The sequence below is a fragment of the Sciurus vulgaris genome (genome assembly GCF_902686455.1).
Source record: "Sciurus vulgaris genome assembly, chromosome: 1".
Lineage (NCBI taxonomy): Eukaryota > Metazoa > Chordata > Mammalia > Rodentia > Sciuridae > Sciurus > Sciurus vulgaris.
Window position 1 is genome coordinate 35,074,641 of NC_136461.1, and position 17,094 is coordinate 35,091,734.

At 38.7% G+C, this 17,094-nt stretch overlaps 2 protein-coding genes across 17 annotated transcripts in view; one reads left to right on the top strand and one right to left on the bottom strand.

Moving 5' to 3' along the window:
* IPP (intracisternal A particle-promoted polypeptide) overlaps positions 1-17,094 on the bottom strand; it is a 61,825-nt gene that overhangs the window by 13,456 nt on the left and 31,275 nt on the right. For 2 of the 9 annotated variants that reach the window (XR_013760026.1, XR_013760027.1), the window contains 2 exons: positions 16,959-17,079; positions 8,095-8,225 (listed from right to left, as the gene is read on the bottom strand). Coding sequence is in view for 5 of the 9 variants with exons in the window: in XM_079115981.1 (XP_078972107.1) it covers positions 16,855-17,079 (225 nt within the window). In the remaining 4 variants the exon portion in view is untranslated. Of the gene's footprint in view, positions 1-8,094; positions 8,226-9,493; positions 9,653-13,340; positions 13,388-14,794; positions 17,080-17,094 lie in introns of those variants that run through there. The other 7 variants (XM_079115981.1, XM_079115982.1, XR_013760025.1 and 4 more) reach the window with 6 other exon arrangements.
* Positions 6,822-12,678, top strand: TMEM69 (transmembrane protein 69). 8 transcript variants are annotated; one of them, XM_079116507.1, is made up of 5 exons: positions 6,822-7,006; positions 7,602-7,700; positions 9,140-9,247; positions 10,246-10,383; positions 11,716-12,678. In XM_079116507.1, the coding sequence occupies exons 3-5, from the start codon at positions 9,167-9,169 to the stop codon at positions 12,424-12,426; spliced, it is 930 nt and encodes a 309-aa protein (XP_078972633.1). In that variant the 5' UTR covers positions 6,822-7,006; positions 7,602-7,700; positions 9,140-9,166; the 3' UTR covers positions 12,427-12,678. The 8 variants fall into 8 exon arrangements, with proteins under 8 accessions (XP_078972633.1, XP_078972635.1, XP_078972637.1 ...); XM_079116509.1 differs by having other exon boundaries at positions 6,822-7,700; positions 10,249-10,383; XM_079116511.1 differs by lacking the exon at positions 9,140-9,247.

The window sequence follows — 17,094 nt, forward strand, 5'->3', positions numbered from 1 at the left end:
GGCAATTAGCAAGACCTTGTCAGGGTAGACCCTCAGTGGTAGAGGGTCTCTGGGTTTAATTACCAGTTATTCCCTCTACGGTTTCACCCTCCAACTATTAGCAATTTATCCCCCCACTCCAGGGATTGAATCCAAGAGCACTTTACCACTGAACTACATCTCCAGTCCTTTTTATTTCTTCTTCTTTTTTGTGGTGCTGGGGATTGAACCCAGGGCCTTGTGCATGTAAAGCAAGCACTCAATCAACTGAGCTATATCCCCAGCTTTATTTCTTATTTTGAGATAGTGTTTTGTGAAGTTGCCCAGGATGGCCTGGAACTTGGGATTCTCTTTCCTCAACTTCCTGAGCTGCAGGGATTACAGACATGCAACACTATACCAGGTTCAAAAAATCCAATTTTAAGAAATTTTTAGACCAAATAGGTTTCGAGAAAACTGATAGCCAAACCAGGAAATAAAGCCACTGCAAACCTATCATAGTTGGTTCAATTTTATAGTATACAACCAGGAAAAGAAAAGAAGAAAAAAAAAAAAAAAAAAAAAAACAGGCAAACAAACTAGCTGGGAAAATTAATATTGAATTGGGCAGCAAAAGCAAACCAAACTTTTCACTTTACACAGCATATCAGAGGATAAATAACCAATACAATTACTCTATGCTGTTCAATGGAAAACTGCAAGGAAATTATATAGATGAGAACCACTGAATAAACTAGGAAAAAAAAAAAATACCCAAATTCACAGAATCACCTACACTCCTTCCCAACCCCACATCAAATTGCAATCTAAGCCTGTGTATCAACTACCAATTTACAGGAAATCAGGAAAATCTAGAATGTGAGAAACTCTGCAGAATAAATGACCTGGTTTCTTTAACAAAGTGCAAGGGAAAAAAATGAAAAGAGGTTTAAAAGTACGTTAGCCAACTGAAGTATCTGGGAACCTGGATCCTGACTCAAATTAGGAAAGTCAATAGAAAAGTAACATCTAACAAAGAAAAACTACTCTATGTGCCAAGATATCACTGAATTTCACTGGAATGATATGCAAAAGGTTCATTAATGACAATATTATCAAATAAATCATGAAGTTCTTATCATGATGAGACAATGTTTTAAGAACTCTACAAATATTACTATAACAACAACCCTAGGAGAAGGTACTATTTTCCCTACTTAACACAAGAAACACGCATAGAATCTTATCTAAGTAACTCTTCTAAGGTCACAAAGGTGTACATGATGAAGTTGACATTCAATCCCAGGTTCTCTACAAAGTTGGTGCCTTTTACTACCACATTATCCCATCTCTCTATATGATGTGGTGAAAACTGTCCTTCTGAATCACACAGAAAACTGCCCAAATCCTCATTTCTCACCATGTTACCAGATTAATTGCCTTCTGGAAAAATGTATATAAATCTGTAGAAGAGTTAATATAATTGATTTTAAACAATGTTGAAAGGAATGAGATTATGAACTGGGCTTATTTTATAGCATCTAATATGAGGTCCACAATAAATGGTTCCCACTGCTCTACCTACCATAACAAAGTAGAATAATTCATCAGGAGAATGAAAAGAGGAATAGATGTAACTTTGTGAGATTAAATCCAGGATGTCCTGAATGCTAAAAAAGTGCTCTACCTGCAAGCCAGCTCTTTGAATTCATCAACTGAAAAGCCCCAAACCAACTTTTCTGCATACTTATAAACTTCAAGGACAGCAATTACTTACAAGTTTTTAATATGCTGAAATTTAAATTTAAAGAAGCCAAACAAGGGTTTGCAAGTTAAATTTAAAACATACACTTTTTTTCCCCTTGATACTGAGGACTGAACACAGGGGTAATACTTTACCACAGAGCTATATTCCCGGTCTTTTAATTTTTGATTTGAGAGAAGGTCTTGCTAAGTTACTGAAAGAGCTTTGCTAAATTTCTGAGGCAGGACTCAGAAGTTGTGATTCTTATGTCTTAGCCTCCCCAGTCACTGGGGTTACAGGTGTGCACACCATGCCTGGCAAGATACAATCTTAAGATTTTTCTGGAGAAAAAAAAAATTTTTACTCCGCTATAATAAAATTATCGTCCAACTTTTGTGTGAGTGTGTTGGTGGAGGGGTTCTGGGGTTTGAACCCAAGGGCACTATACCACTAAGGTACCTCCCTAGTTCTTTTTATTTTGAGACAGGGTCTCAGTAAGTTGCTGAAGCTGGCCTTAAACTTGCAATCCTCCTGAGTAGTTGGAATTGTAGGGGTGTGTCACTGCCACCAACTGTCCAACTTTTTTCATTGTGGTAATTCTCTATACAGAAGTGTAGATTAACATGAGTCAATGTGGTTTTATCATAGAAAAAGAAGTGAACTTAATGAGCATATTAAAATTAACTTTTCTAAGAAAAGATGGTTGGGCTAGGGAATATAGCTCAGTGGTAGAGAATGTGCCTAAAATGTGCAAGGCTTTGGGGTAGAGCCCCAGCAACAACAACAACAACAAAAGACATGGTGTTATCCTGTAAATATTATAATGCTTAATACATTAAACTGTAAAGTTCTTCGGTGGAATAAATGTTTTATATTCATCCAAATATTCCTGGCTTCTAGTACACGGAAACTGCCACGAAAGTACAGTCTCCAGTGTTTCTTAAAAGAATGACTGATCTCTTTTGCTGAAAAGTGAAAAGTTTGCCCAATAGTGCAATTAAAGGCTGATTATTTGCTTTAGTAAAGGAAAACAACAGACACCTTTAAATACTTCTCTAGTATAGCCGAAATTACCTATAAAGATTCAATTTACATTATATTAGGTATATATGTTGCTTATTAGTTAAGGTATACCTATGGACAAAAGTAGTTCAATTCCTCTTACTGAATTTTTTTTTTTTTTTTTTTTAAAGTTTAAATATAGGCAGTTTCGTTTGGGGCAGACTTAGTGGGAAAAAAAAAATCACTGATTCAGAAGTAACGAAGCATAAGGTCTCCAACAGCATAATCACTAAAATACTAAAATACAGACACAACCAACTATAAGAACTTCTGAGGGGCTGGGGAGATAGCTCAGTCGGTAGAGTGCTTGCCTTGCAAGCAGAAGGCCCTGGGTTCGATTCCCAGCCCCCCCCCCCCCCAAAAAAAAGAACTTCTGAGACAGCAAGCATGTAATCTGTACCGTTACCTAGATTCCAACAGACCCTCATCTGTCTGAAATGTCACAAACCAAAATTTGCCCTTTTTATGAACTACTTTTTAATTTGGGATTCCTGAAAAAGATTTTTTGTTTTGTTTTGTTTCTCATCTTTCCAATAGTCTTACTTTTATGTTTAAAGGCAGCAGCCATAGGATCAAGCACAGTAACTAAGAGGTTTCTGAAATGGCATCTGTAGCTCAGAGGTAAATGGCACAGTCCTGGGTTTGATACCCAGCACTAAAAAGGAGTAGAAGGAGTAGAAGGAAAAACAAAACAAAGCAAAAAACAACAACAAACCCACCACATTGCTTAGGCTCAAATATGGTCTTCTACCTACTAGCTGAATGAATCTCGCCTCATTCTTCTCATCTCTAAAATGGGAGAATAAAACAGTATCTGCCCATAGGCATAAAAAAGTTATAAAAAGAACTTTGAGCAATAGTTTCAGTCCCGCGTACATTAGACAACAACCATAAAACCAATATATGCAATCTACTGAAATATGATTCAGAAATGTCTTATCTTTAAGCATTTAAAAATGAATTATAGGCTGTGGTTATAGCCTGTGCTTGCCTACTATGCACAAGGCCCTGGGTTCAATTCCCAGCACCATAAAAAAACAAAACTAAACAAAAAACAAACAAAAAAACCCTCATATATAAACAGAAATGTACTCTCACATTTCTCATCATTCCATATTTATTAAAATGGATGAACATGCCCTCCTCAGTTAAGATTTTTTTAAGGTTTATTGATTTATTTAAAAAAAAATTTTTTAGTTGTTGATGAACCTTCATTTTATGTATTTATTTGTGGAGCTGAGGATTCAACGCAGTGTCTCACACATGCCAGGCAAGCACTCCACTGCTCAGCCACAACCCCAGTCCTCAGATAAGATTTTAAAACAGCCACTGGTAAGAAAACTTTTGAATTCATTCAAAATAAAGGCTTCCCATCCCCCACTCCCAAAGTTTCAAGAGCTCTGATAAAAAAAACTATCCAGAATCAACTGAAAGAATATTTTTATCAACATGTTCAGTTTTGGGTACCCTGTAAGGTCTCACCCAAGTACAGTAAACACCATGTCAAAACACAAAGCAAATAATTTGTCATTTTTATAAAGAACTTTAAATGATTTTGTTGTAAAACCACCAAAGAAAGAACAGAAAAATTGCTAGGGGGATTAACAAAATAAATATGTTTGAAAGAATATATAAAGATATGGAAATTGACTCCTAAGGAAGAGGACTGTTTTACTACTAACTTAGAAGTTCTCTTTCACAATAGCATTTTATTTTTTAAAAGAGCAACCTGAAACTCAAGCTCCTTTCCAAATACTGAAATTTACTGTTTCTTGTTTCCAATCTATTAATTTTTTTTTTGCAGTTAAATTTCTTAATCTACTTTTTTGTTGGTTTTTAAAAAGTAAACAAAACGACAGTCTGTTTTAAAAGGCACAACAATCAGGTGCTACAAATCTAAACTGTTTTCACTCAAATGTCTTACACCATTGTAAATGTTCCGAATTTAACAGCACCCGATTTCAAGTATAGATAATCCAACAAATTATAAATTTAAGACTTTCACGTCATTTTGGGATGTAATTTATAGAGGCAAGTACGTTGTTATTAAACTGAAACACGACGAACTATTAACTTCCCGTTTTCCTGGTAAGCAATAAATATCAAAGTTAAAAGCAAGTATTTCAATAAATAAGCCAACCTCAGAACGACGATAGCAGATAAAACTGACACTACAGCACAATTTAAGCTATAAGCAATTACCAAAATAAAAAAAAAAAACAAAAACCGCACCCATTCTTAAGTAAACTTTTGGAGTAAGCAAACTTTCTGAGCCCTACCTTTGTTTCCACCTAATTAAAGTCTTCAGGACACCAATAATAGAAAACAAGAACAACTAAAAGAGCAGAAGATCCAGTCAATGTTCCATAGAGAAAAACGACTAAAATGTTACGACATGTTAACAAATTTAAGTTATCCAAGAACAGGGTACAGGGTACTTCCCCTCGCTACAGCCATTTTAGATTCAGCCTTTCTTTTGGATTCCACGAATTAGAGAGTAGATTTAAAACCGGGGAAAACACTGATTCGAAGACTTCAGGATCCACCAGCTTTCTCTCTCCGGGGGAGGAGGCTTGGCAGACACTGGAAAAGACAATCTAAATGAAAACACCCTCCTACCACGGAGAACCGGGACAGCGGACGTGAAAGTTCCTCTTTTCCCCTCAGATATTCCACATCTGACTCACACGACTTTTTCCTTTAAGGTTTTCCTTAATAGGAAAATAAAAGCCTTTGGCTCTCATTCTAAGGAAAGAAAAAAAAAAAAATGTAAACCAAGCCACTTCACCGCCACCAAGCCTAACGCCTGGAGAGTAAGGAGCCAAAGAGCCGCAGGTGAGCGTTCCGACTCAAGACCAGAGTGAAGTAGGCGCGCTCTCGCGGCGACGCTCGTGTGCAAAGCTCCACGCGCGCGGGGGAGGGGTGCCCGGTCCGAACTACGCGACCCATGGGTTCCGCTCGCCTCTCCTCCGGCGGACCTGCGCTCAACCACCTGTGAAAGACCTTCCTCCAACTAGTTTTAATACACGGGCCGGTGAGGCACCGGGCGGAGCCCCGAGCTGAGAAGGTATCAGGGTCCCCTACTGCTCCGTTGTCCGGAACTCCCACTCACCGAGCAGCGGCGGAGCTACAGCCAAGGACGAGACGCGGCGTCTAAGGACGCGTCCCTGGTTTCTTGGCCCTGCAAAGGTGACTAGCCCACAACCATAACAAAGCTCTTCCCAAAATGGCTGCCCGGCCCACAAGGCCCAGGAGGGGCAGAGTGGGTGGAGGAGGAGCGACAAACCAGCTCGGTCCTCCCCCACTCTCTCCGACTCCGCCTCACACACGCCCACCTGCAGGAGCGCATGCGCACAGGACCTCCTCCGGGGACACTGCCGGGGACCGAAGCGTCTCGGGCTGTCAACGTTCGGCCGAGGGAATGGCGGTTGTTCCCTGCCCCGCCCCCAGCTCCCTTCGGCATGGTTCAAGGAGGTGCACGGTCGCTCCTTCTCCTGTGCAGAGTAGAATCCTTTGCCTTTCCTCGTGCTGAAGGGCAGAGACCAGCCGAATTTAGTAGTCTTCCTTTGGATCCCCCGAGCCAACACTCGGGCCTGGGCGCGTGTGAATGAGTGAGAGCGCATGTATATGTGTACCCGGTCTTCCCCGCCCATTCTTTTATCAGCCTCCCACACCCAGCCGCTGGGCTAGCTCGCATCGCCAAACTACCTCAACCAGAACTAGGAAAATGATATTGGAGAGGCCTGTTTCCCGACCACTGCCCACCTTCCGCTTCTTCACGTGTGCGCGTCCTTGAGACTCCAGCCCCCAGCGGGCCTCAGGGCCCTGCTCCACAGGCCTGCGAGGGTCGACACGGCGCACTACCCGCCGGGAGCCGTAGTTCCTGGGTTCCACAGCGTCGCGCCCCCGCCCCAGCGTAGACCGGGCCTGCGCCTTTGCCAAAGCGAAAAGCCGTTTCTTCTACCCGACGTCTCATTGGGTATCGCAGGACGGGAAGGGGCGGTGCTACCATGACAGAGAACGAAACAAAGTGAAAACCAAGTGGACTTGAAACAGTACACGTAGAGTTTACTGAGGTCCTGTTCTGCACCGGTAGCTATCGGAATGATGGTAACCAAAAAGGTGGACAAGCCAGAATCCGGAGGAATGGAGGAACTGCCCGGCGTGGGCATCTAGACAAATGAGCTCTCCAAACTGTCTTCGGCTTTATCCTTACAGACGGAAGGACGCTCAAGTTGTCTGGTATCATTTCCTTTGACAGATTGATATAGAGACCCAGAGAAGACAGGGAACTTGCCCGAAATCACAGAGCCAAGAAATAAATTCAGGCCGAGGGTGGCAGGAGGAACGATATGACTTTATGGATCAGCCCCCAAACCCAAGGTTCTTAACGCTAACCTTAATTCTTGGAAGTGAAGATGCTGCCTCTTTGTGCCCTTTATTCCTTAGTGAAGTTTCTAGGTCCTAGGAAAGAAAATGGAAGTAAAAACACTCCCTTCCCAACAGTAGTAAAGAACTATAACGCGGAGTAAAATGTGTCCGGTCGACTCAACCCCGTTATTTTGCAAAGTAAAATTAGTTCCGGAGATGGCAATTTGGCCTAAACTCCAAGTCGCCTACCTTCCTCCACAACTGAGATTGTTTTAGTAGCTGTACTCTACCTTCCCGAACCCTGCAGGCAGATTTTGTTAGCTTGGAACCCTGGAAGAGAGAACAGATACCCTGTTCAACTCGATGTCAACTAGAATTAAGAATAACTTCAAGACAGAAAGTCAAGCGTGGGAACCAGTTAGCGCAAAGTCAACTTCCCACCCGGACTCATTTTTTCGGGTTCTAGGATGTGGGGAGTGGATAACTCCATTTTCCGGAAATGTGCTTTTCCGCTAATCCCTGTCCTTGAAGTTCAGCTTGCCATATACCAGCGGGACGCTGAAAAGTAAGTATCTGGGCCACGAGGGTGCACGTAGGGAACGCAGTCATCAAGGGATTGGTAGTAAATAGAAACGGGTACTCTTAGCCCCGATTTCCCGAAGATCCTTGCGTCCAAGCTCCTCCTCTTTCATAAAATGTCGGCTCGAGCCTTGCAGTTTGCACTTTTTCGGTGGAGGAAATGGGAACATTTGAAAGTTTTCACCTGAATTGGAGCCGTACGCCGTGGCAAACGCCAGCAGCTCGGGAGGCTGAGGCAAGAGGATCACATAGTTGAAGCCGGGCTCAGTAACTTAGTGAGTGAGGCCCTAAGCAACTTAGCAAGACCCTGTCTCAAATAATAAAAAGGGCTACAGACGTTCAATACCGGTGCCGAAAAAAAAAAAAAAAAAAAATCTCACCCGAATTGGGTAGATTAGTCCTGGGGTCTTTGTCCTTTATCTCCGTAGTGTCATCGGTCGTCTTTAGGCTATCAGTCTTTGCTTTAATACTCAAGAGTTGGAAATCAGGTGCCACAGTGTTCAGGGAGTTCCTGAAGGTGAGGGGAGGGTTGAGATTTTAAATGGTATGATTTGGAAAGTCCAAACTAAGAAATTGACTTTGAGCAAAAGTGAAGGAGTGGGATGTCGAGGTGTGGGTGTTATCCAAACTACTTGGAAGCCAGTGATTACTGGAGCTTTCTATCCTCCTGCCTCAGCCCCCTCAGTCACTGGGAATACAGGCCTGTGCCTCCAAATCTGGCAGTTTTGTTTTTTGAGACATCTCGTTTTTCAAGAATGGGACTGTCAGGGACTGGGATTGTAGCTCAGTGGTAGAGTGTTTGCCTAGCATGTGTGAGGCCCTGGTTTTTATCCTCAGCACCACATAAAAAAAAGTTATCGTGTCAAAAATCACATTGTGGGCTGGGGATATAGCTCAGTTGGCAGAGTGCTTGCCTTGCATGCACACAGTCCTGGGTTCAATCCCCAGCGCCACCACCACCAACAAAAAAATTTTTTAAAAAATGGGACTGTCACACCTAGATTCATATTTTCACTCAGTCTCTTACTGGTTGCTTAAGTTAATCAGGTGGTTAACCAGTCCCTCCAGAGTAAGGCAAAAAAAAAAATTTTTTTTTTTTTTTAATCCGGGATTGAACCCAGTGGTGTTTAACCACTCAACTATATCTCCAGACTTTTTGTATGTCTTTTAAAGACAGGGTCTGACTGAGTTGCTTAGAGCCTTGCTAAATTGCTGAGGCTGGATTTGAACTCCTAAACCTTCTGTCTTAGCCTCTGGAGCCACTGGGATTACAGGTGTGTGCCACTGCACCCGGCTTAAGAATAACTGTTATTATTGAGTGCTTACTTTGTGTTAGATAGTTCACAACTATTACATTTATTAACTTACTAAATTTTTATAACCAACTTACGAAGTAGCTGTTTTTACTCTTGTTTGTTTTTGCAGTGCCAGGGATTGAACCCAGGGCTTCCCATGCCCAGGACAGTCACTCTACCATGGATCTACATTCCCGGGCCCTTTATTTCAAAGATGAGTGAACTGCACCATAACAAGGTTGAGTAACTTATCCACAGCTAGTAAGGAGTGGAGCCAGGGTTCCAACCTGGATTGTTTGGCACCAGAGTATACCCTCTTAACAGGTCAATCTCAGTATCAAGTCAATGAGGTTATTCTGAACAGTAGAGTTAAAGCATATAAAACATGTAGTTTTGGTGCTTGACTCACAGCTAAACTATTTGTTGCTGCTATCATTATTTTGCCCCTGTAAATGTTAAGCCCCAAAGTAGATAACTAAGATTACTAAAAGGAACAGAGAAGTTCTGACCTTCAGTTTTAAAGATGGGACTCAAGAAAAAACTGTGACCAACAATCACACAACTAGGGAAGTGGCAGAGGTGGTGTAAAATTCAGATCTTCTGTGTCTCTGTGCATTACTCCTGTTAAACCGAACAGCCAAAGCTAAAAGAACAGTACAGGGGAGAAAAATATGTGTTGCTGATTCTTTGAAAATGTTCTTTTTTTTAATAAAAAAAAATTTTTTTTTAGAGGTTGATGGGCCTTTATTTTATTTAATTATTTATATGTGGTGCTGAGAATCGAACCTGTGCCTCACACATGCTAGGCAGTTGCTGTACCACTGAGCCACAACCTTAGCCCCAAATGTTGATTCTTTTCAAAGGAAATTCTATTGTATGGAAAAATTCTCATGAGTTACTACTTTTTGAAAGTTAACGTATTAAATGGAACGTGATTGGTACATATCTGTAATCCCTGTACTGTGGAGGCTAAGGCTGGAGTGTGCAGGTTCAAGGCCAGCCTCAGCAACTTAGCAAGACCCTATCTCAAAAATTAAAGGACTGGGAGTATAGTTCAGTGATAGAGCGCTTATGTAGTGTGCAAAGCCCTGGGTCAATCCCCAGCACCACATACACATAAAATAATAAAAATCAAAAAGGGGTGGGGATATTAGCATGCACAAGTCCCTGGATTCATTCCCAAGTACTGAACAAAAAATGTGTAAAATGAAAACTGATATCTTGTTTTATACACAGCAGCATGCTTCTGATGTAACCCCTCCACTTAGCTGTAAACACACAGTAATCAGAACTGCTTGGCATCTTCCTGAACAAGACTTAATAGGGGCCAGTATGCTTCACTTCATCCAGAGGTTTTCTCAAGCATCTTCAAAGGTTGGTTTATTCAGCAAATATTAAGCACTGTTTGCCAAGAACTGCTGTGGCTGAGGCAGTAATAGTAAAAAAGACAAAAATCTTTATTTTTGTGTATTAAATGGGGGAAGAATTGGATAATATACAAAGTAAAATATTTAGTAAGTCAAGTGGTAAGTACTATAGAGAACTATATAGCAGGAAAAGGGAATAAGGAGTATCAAGAATAGTGTTGCATATAGAGGGATCAGAAATGAGGGAATGGACCATACACATAGCTGAAAGAAGAGTATTCCAAATGGATACAAAAAGGGGAAAGATCCCAAGATGGGTCATTCCTAGTGTGTTTGAAGAACCATCAAGATTCTTAAATAACTGTTAACATTTTTTTGTTTCATTCAACATTTTTATATTATTGTTGTTCTGCTTAGTTGAAGTCTAGCATCTGCTTACGAAATCACTGAATAAGAAGAAAAGGTTATTACTTTGGCTATGTACCTTTAAAGGCAGTGAAGAAATATGGTCCTATTTCTCAAATCTAGTGAAATGACAGTTAACACATAGTTTTCATTCACTGTGAGAAGAATTTTTGAAGTTTGCATAGATTTACTATAGGAACCTAAAATCAGACTGGAGAGAGGTTCAGGAAAGCTTACAGACAAATTTTGAGAGATGAGGTGTAAATAGTAGGAGCTAGAACTCTAGGCAGAGACATGTATAACGGCATAGAGCTATGGAAAGTATGCAGTGTTCATAAAGCTAAATTGGAAGGTAGGTTTTTTTGCATAAAATAGCCTTCTTACAGTAATCAGCATTGCTTCTTTTGCAATTTATAAATAGAAGAGGCAGTTTAGAAGGGCTAATGCTAGAGACCTAATCTTTACCTGCTCCTCATATAGGTATTTCTCCATGGAATAAAATTAGTGGTAGGTCAAAATAGACCACTGGTTCTATGTGCTAGTTTCTTTTGCAAATTGTATAGCAATTTCTGTGTTTCAGTAAGTTTAATTATTACATATTTTTAATTTTTAGTTGAGAGTAATAATACATGTTTATGGGATATAGTATATACCTGTTTAATACCAACAGGAGACTGAGGCAGGAGAATCACAAAAAACAAAACAAAACAAAACAAAAACAACAATAACATTACTCTAGCAACGTCATGAGGGAAATTTCTAGTCAGTTAAACCTATCTGTAAAGTTGGATGTGCTAGTAGAAAGTGGGCGGTAGGGTGGGAATTGTTTGCTTTTTTGTTGTTGTTTATTTCAGATTGGAATTAAATGAGAAATCAGGTGCATTTCTTTTTTTGTCTGTTTTAATTTTGTTTTCTGGTTCTATTTTCTTTATAGATGCTGAAGTACCCATTCACAATGAGCATGGGAACCAGAAGAATAGATGCACTTTCTCTGAAGACATCTCTTCAAAAGAACCTATCCCTTTTGTTTCCAACCCCTTATATTTTCCCATCATTTCCAGGGTGTATGAACAAGACACGATGGTATCATACATCCCCATGCAGCTTTAAGAAGAAGCAGAAGCAAGCAGTACTTCCAGCCAGGCCACCAAGCACCATCACTTACCTGCCTGATAGCCCAAAACCAGCATTATATATAACTCTGGCAGGACTAATCCCTTTCATTGCTCCACCATTGGTCATGGTCATGACAAAGACTTATATTCCCGCATTAGCTTTTACTCAGATGGCTTATGGAGCCAGTTTCCTATCTTTCTTGGGAGGGGTCAGATGGGGTTTTTCTCTGCCAGAAGGTAGTCCAGCCAAACCAGACTACCTTAATTTAGCTAACAGTATAACTCCTATTGTGTTTTCATGGTTTGCCTTCCTTATTTCTGAAAGACTCAGTGAAGCCATAGTCTTAGTAATAATAGGTTTGGGGATAGCATTACAGGTTGAACTTTTTCTCTTGCCCCATTATCCCAACTGGTTCAAGGCCCTAAGAATAGTTGTCACTTTAGTGGCTTTTTTTTCATTTGTAGTCACTTTACTACTTGAAAATATTTATCCAGAGAAAGGACCCAAGAGACCTGGTCAAGTAGAATAAATATAAAACTGTTTTGTAAAGTTGCATTTTCGTATGACCTTTTTAAATTGTTTGGTTCATTTTTTTCCTTCACTAGTGGTAGTTCTTTATATGTTGTTTTTCATTTCTAAAATTTATTTCATAGTAATTGTTTGAGCAAGAACTCCAAAAATCCCTAACAGGGCCTTGTCCTGCCATATTAGGTTAGTTTACATTCAGTCTTTCTATGAATGATATGTCACTTAAACATTTCAGTGTTTTATCTTGAAAAACGTAAAATAAAAAAGGTTAAAAATCCTGTTAGAACCTTATAATTATTAAAACAAACATGTACAGCTGGAATGCACTAATAAAAACATTTAAAGAAAAAAGTATTCAGTGGCTACCCCATCATTTGTAGTATTAAAATAAAACTAGGAAATGGGGCACTAGGGATTTATACATAGGCATAAACACATAAGTTGAGCAAGGAAGTAAGTGCTCCAAATGTGTTATAGTGGTTTCCTCTTAGGGGTTGGAGAAGGTCCTTGTAAAGTCCTTCCTTACATGTGAATTACCTGGCATTAATGATGAACTGCTTCTGGGCCTGGACAGTGGGTATTTTATTTCAAAAAAATTGACTTTGAATTTATTGACTTTGAACTATATGTTTACATTTTCATATACTTCAGGGCAGAAATTTCCCAATTAAAAAAAATAATATTAAAACATAACACATATTCTCCCATTTCACAAAGAAAATGTGCATCTGTGAGTGCCTAAAAATAGGTGTTTGTATGGCATTTTCACTGCAGTTGCCCCTGGGAATTTTATGTCCAAGCTTATTTTACCTGGTATAACCTTGTTTTATGAGCTAAGAGGATCTGTGGCTCTAGAGTCAACAGGGAACAATATCATGAGGGAGAGCTATATTTAAAGAAGAGATGGATACCTACCAGTTTTTATGAGGCTGGGCATGGTATATATAGATGCAACTTTACCTCTTTAACACCAAACAAAGCAAAAAACAAAATCATTATTACATATAAATGATAAAACTCAAGTATAGCCATTTTAGTATTCTATTGTAGTTCTACATCTTTTAATTGATAGAGAAGCTTTAAAAAAAAAAAAAAAAGCAAAAGCAATACCTTGGATTTTAATTTGAAAATCTAGTCTTGAATTTCTAGTTTCACAAGAAATATGTGGTGTTAAGGACAAATCAGAAAATCATATCACTTGGTGTGTGCTATCTTTGTATAATACAAGTAATTACCAGTTAACATAAATTATATGATTTCTGTTCCAATGATTCCTACTGTGAAGAGATATATTAGAGCAGTAATTTTGTTTACTTTCTTATGGGTTGAATTGTGGGTTAAAGTCTCCTTAATCCCCTTAGCATGTGACTTTACTCAGAGATAGGGCTTTTACATAGGGAATAAGGTTAATCTGTAACTCAGATTCTATTCAGCTCCAGTATTTAGATGAGGAACTTCTTTGCTTCTAAACTGCATGCATACAATACTGAACTTTTCCTTAGTTAACTATGTTAACTTCCAAAATATGAACAAGTCATTTTTAAGATAACTGCCTAATTTCACTTAAAAATTGCTATTTTACAGGTGAATTAATGTATTCCTAAAACTGATTTTTAAGTACATTCAATTAAGTACATTGGACAGGTTGGGGGTTTTTGTTTTGTTTGTTTTTTTCTTTTGTAGTACTGGGGATTAAACCCATGGCCCAGAACATGCTAGGCAAATGCTCAACCACTGAGCTATGATGTCTCTAGCCCTTTTTATTTTATTTTGAGACAGGGTCTTGCTAAGTTGTCCAGCCTGGCCTTGAACTTATTTCTTTTTGTTTCAGCCTCCTGAGTAGCGGGGATTACAGGTATGTGCCATTATGTCTGGCTTTTTATTTTTTTTCCTCATCAGTACATTTATTGTACTTTTTATTTGTTTACTTGCTTATTTATTTTTACCCCCAAGATACAGTGTCACAAATGTTGTCCAGGATGACCTCAAACTGTTGGCCTAAAATGATCCTTTGCCTCAGCCTCTGAGAGTAGCTGAGACTACAGGCATGTGCTACTGTGCCTGTACTAAACAGGGTATTTAGAAGCATACTGAATTGTCAAATATTTTGAAGAAAGACTATTTTTAAAAAATATTTTCTTTTGTTGTTATAGATGGACACAGTGCCTTTATTTTATTTATTTTTATGTGGTGTTGAGGATCGAACCTAGTACCTCACACATGCTAGGCAAACTCTTCCACTGAACTACAACCTCAGCCCCAAGGAAAGACTAATTGTTGCTCATAAAATGGAATTAAGTGTAAAACTAAATATGTAATCCTACACCAGTTTGGAAATTCAGAAATGCAATTAATAAACTAATAAGTAATACAAGGAAAAGAAAAAAGCTAGATACTTTATTAGTACATTTTTTAAAAAAATCTGTCATTATCTGGGAAACAATAAGCATGTTTTACACATAACTATTTTCAGTAATCTGGACCTGTTAAAGCTAAACACGAATTGTTTTGATATTACATTTCTGCCATAGCAGTGTAAAACATCTCTCTTCATAGTGCCATTTTAGGTAGGTTAGTAGGCAATAATGAGAATGAAACTGTAGGAGTATTTTGTAAATCTGCTTTGAACCAGAAGGTAGATTTTCTATAACTAGAAATATTAAAGGCATGCGAGTTAGGGCTTATGTAGTCTACAGATCATCTTGATACTTATTCTTTGATATCTTACAGATTCCAACCAGGCATCTGTGACCCTTCAGACTCCCAGGATACCTAACAGAAGGGGACACAGGCTTCTCTCTACATAAGCTTTTCCTAATACAAGAATTTAAGTTATAAAAGAAAATATCCTTGTGGGCTAAACCAATACATTTAGAAATTAATGCTGATTAATTTCTGATCAGAGTCTTTAATGCTGATCAAAGGTTTTCTGTCTAATTAAGTTTTCGATGCTTCTAACAATATATGGAAGACCTTAGTAAAGAAATAGGAAATCAAATCCTTGAATTAACCTTAATGTATGCAGAACTTCTAATACATATGGCGAGTAGGAATAAAAGTGATTATCCATAAACACGATAAATCTTCAGAAATGAAAATAAAACACTTCTTTAGAATGCTTCTCAAGGGAAAGGAAGAAATTTTGAGAACAAATTTTGGAGGAGAAGGGTGTTTCAGCTTATGAGTCATTATCTATAAAAACTCACAAGTACAAGGTTGAGTATTCCTTATCTGAAATGCTGGGGACCAAAAGTGTTTCAGATTTTGGAATATTTACATAGATTTTACTAGTTGAACATCCCTATCCTGAAAATCTGAAATTAAAAATGTTCCAAAATCCAAAACATTTGGAGCATTATGTTAGCATCTCAAAAGTTTCTGACTAAAGATTTCAGATTACGAATTCAGCCTTCTCCAGGCAATAACTTGGTAGTAAACTCATACTTAGGCTTGTCTAAGTACAAATAAATTTCACAAAGCTTGATAATCTAATAAAAGTCCCTCTTCCTAAAGCCAAGCAGATAATTTTGGTGACTATCTAGAAATTAAGGAAGAAATATCTAGATGTGAAATATGCCTTGCTGTGCTCCATCACCCATTATAACATCTATTTCAATCAAAGACTGTCACTAAGGACCTCCTATCAATTACCTACTTGCATTCTCAGACTCAAAGCAAAAAATGAGGAGGTAAAGGCTTTTCTTAGGCTATCAACAAGCAAAAATTTACCTATTTAATAGCTACACACCTTCCTACTATACCTGCTGCCAATAAAATGTTTGGGGCTAATGAAAACTGCCATCAAATAAAAGTAGGAACTTGTTTCACAAGCTTTTCTCTGCAGGTTAAACTATGGCCATGGAAAACCATGCTCTGCATTGAATCAAATCTTTAAACTGTCTCATGGATCTTATTCCTACATAATGTACAGATTATGTTACAATTTGAATTGCACTGGAAAAACAGCCAACAGGGCCATTTTTCAGAAGCTTCTAGCAAACAATTCTTACAATTAGGACACTTTTAAAAAAAATTTGTAGATGGATACAGTACCTTTATTTAGTTTATTTATTTTTATGTGGTGCTGAGAATTGAACCCAGTGTTTCACATGTGCCAGGTGAGTGCTCTACCACTGAGTTACAACCTGAGCCCTTTAGGACACTTTTTAATTGGACAATTTCAGAGCATAAACAGCAATTCTATTGTTGGTAAGTCTGGCAATTTTGTGTGAGTTCTTTATTAATTTAGGATATATTCCATATCCTTTCTCATTCACATTTTTAGGAAAATTACTCTTCAGTCACTTATCTAACCAATACATGTTAAACTCATTAGAATGAAAGGTCCTATAACCAAATATATGTTTGATTTGTAAAAGGTTAGATCATACATTTTCAAAATGTTCCTTGTGCTCTTATGCCTCATGTTTCATAGTACAGCAATACCCCCTTCACAACGACTAGTGATCATGTTACCAATTTCTGTCCAGGTATCTGAATGAGGGTTATAAACTTCAACTGAGTCCAAGGTACCTGGGGCCAAGAAATCATGACTAGAAGAGCGACCTCCAGAAACGTACAGAAGACCATTGACTGCCACAACACACATGCCTGCTCTAGGCACTTTCATTGAGGCAACTTCAACCCACTTTTCCTGGTTAAAAGAGAA

Excerpts from the sequence above, each read along its gene's own strand:
- TMEM69 (XM_079116507.1), top strand. The coding sequence starts at position 9,167 with ATGCCCAGGACAGTCACTCTACCATGGATCTACATTCCCGGGCCCTTT. Across the intron at positions 9,248-10,245 it reads GTGAACTGCACCATAACAAG|CAGCATGCTTCTGATGTAAC; the intron begins GTTGAGTAACTT and ends TTTTATACACAG. Across the intron at positions 10,384-11,715 it reads TTTCTCAAGCATCTTCAAAG|ATGCTGAAGTACCCATTCAC; the intron begins GTTGGTTTATTC and ends TTTTCTTTATAG.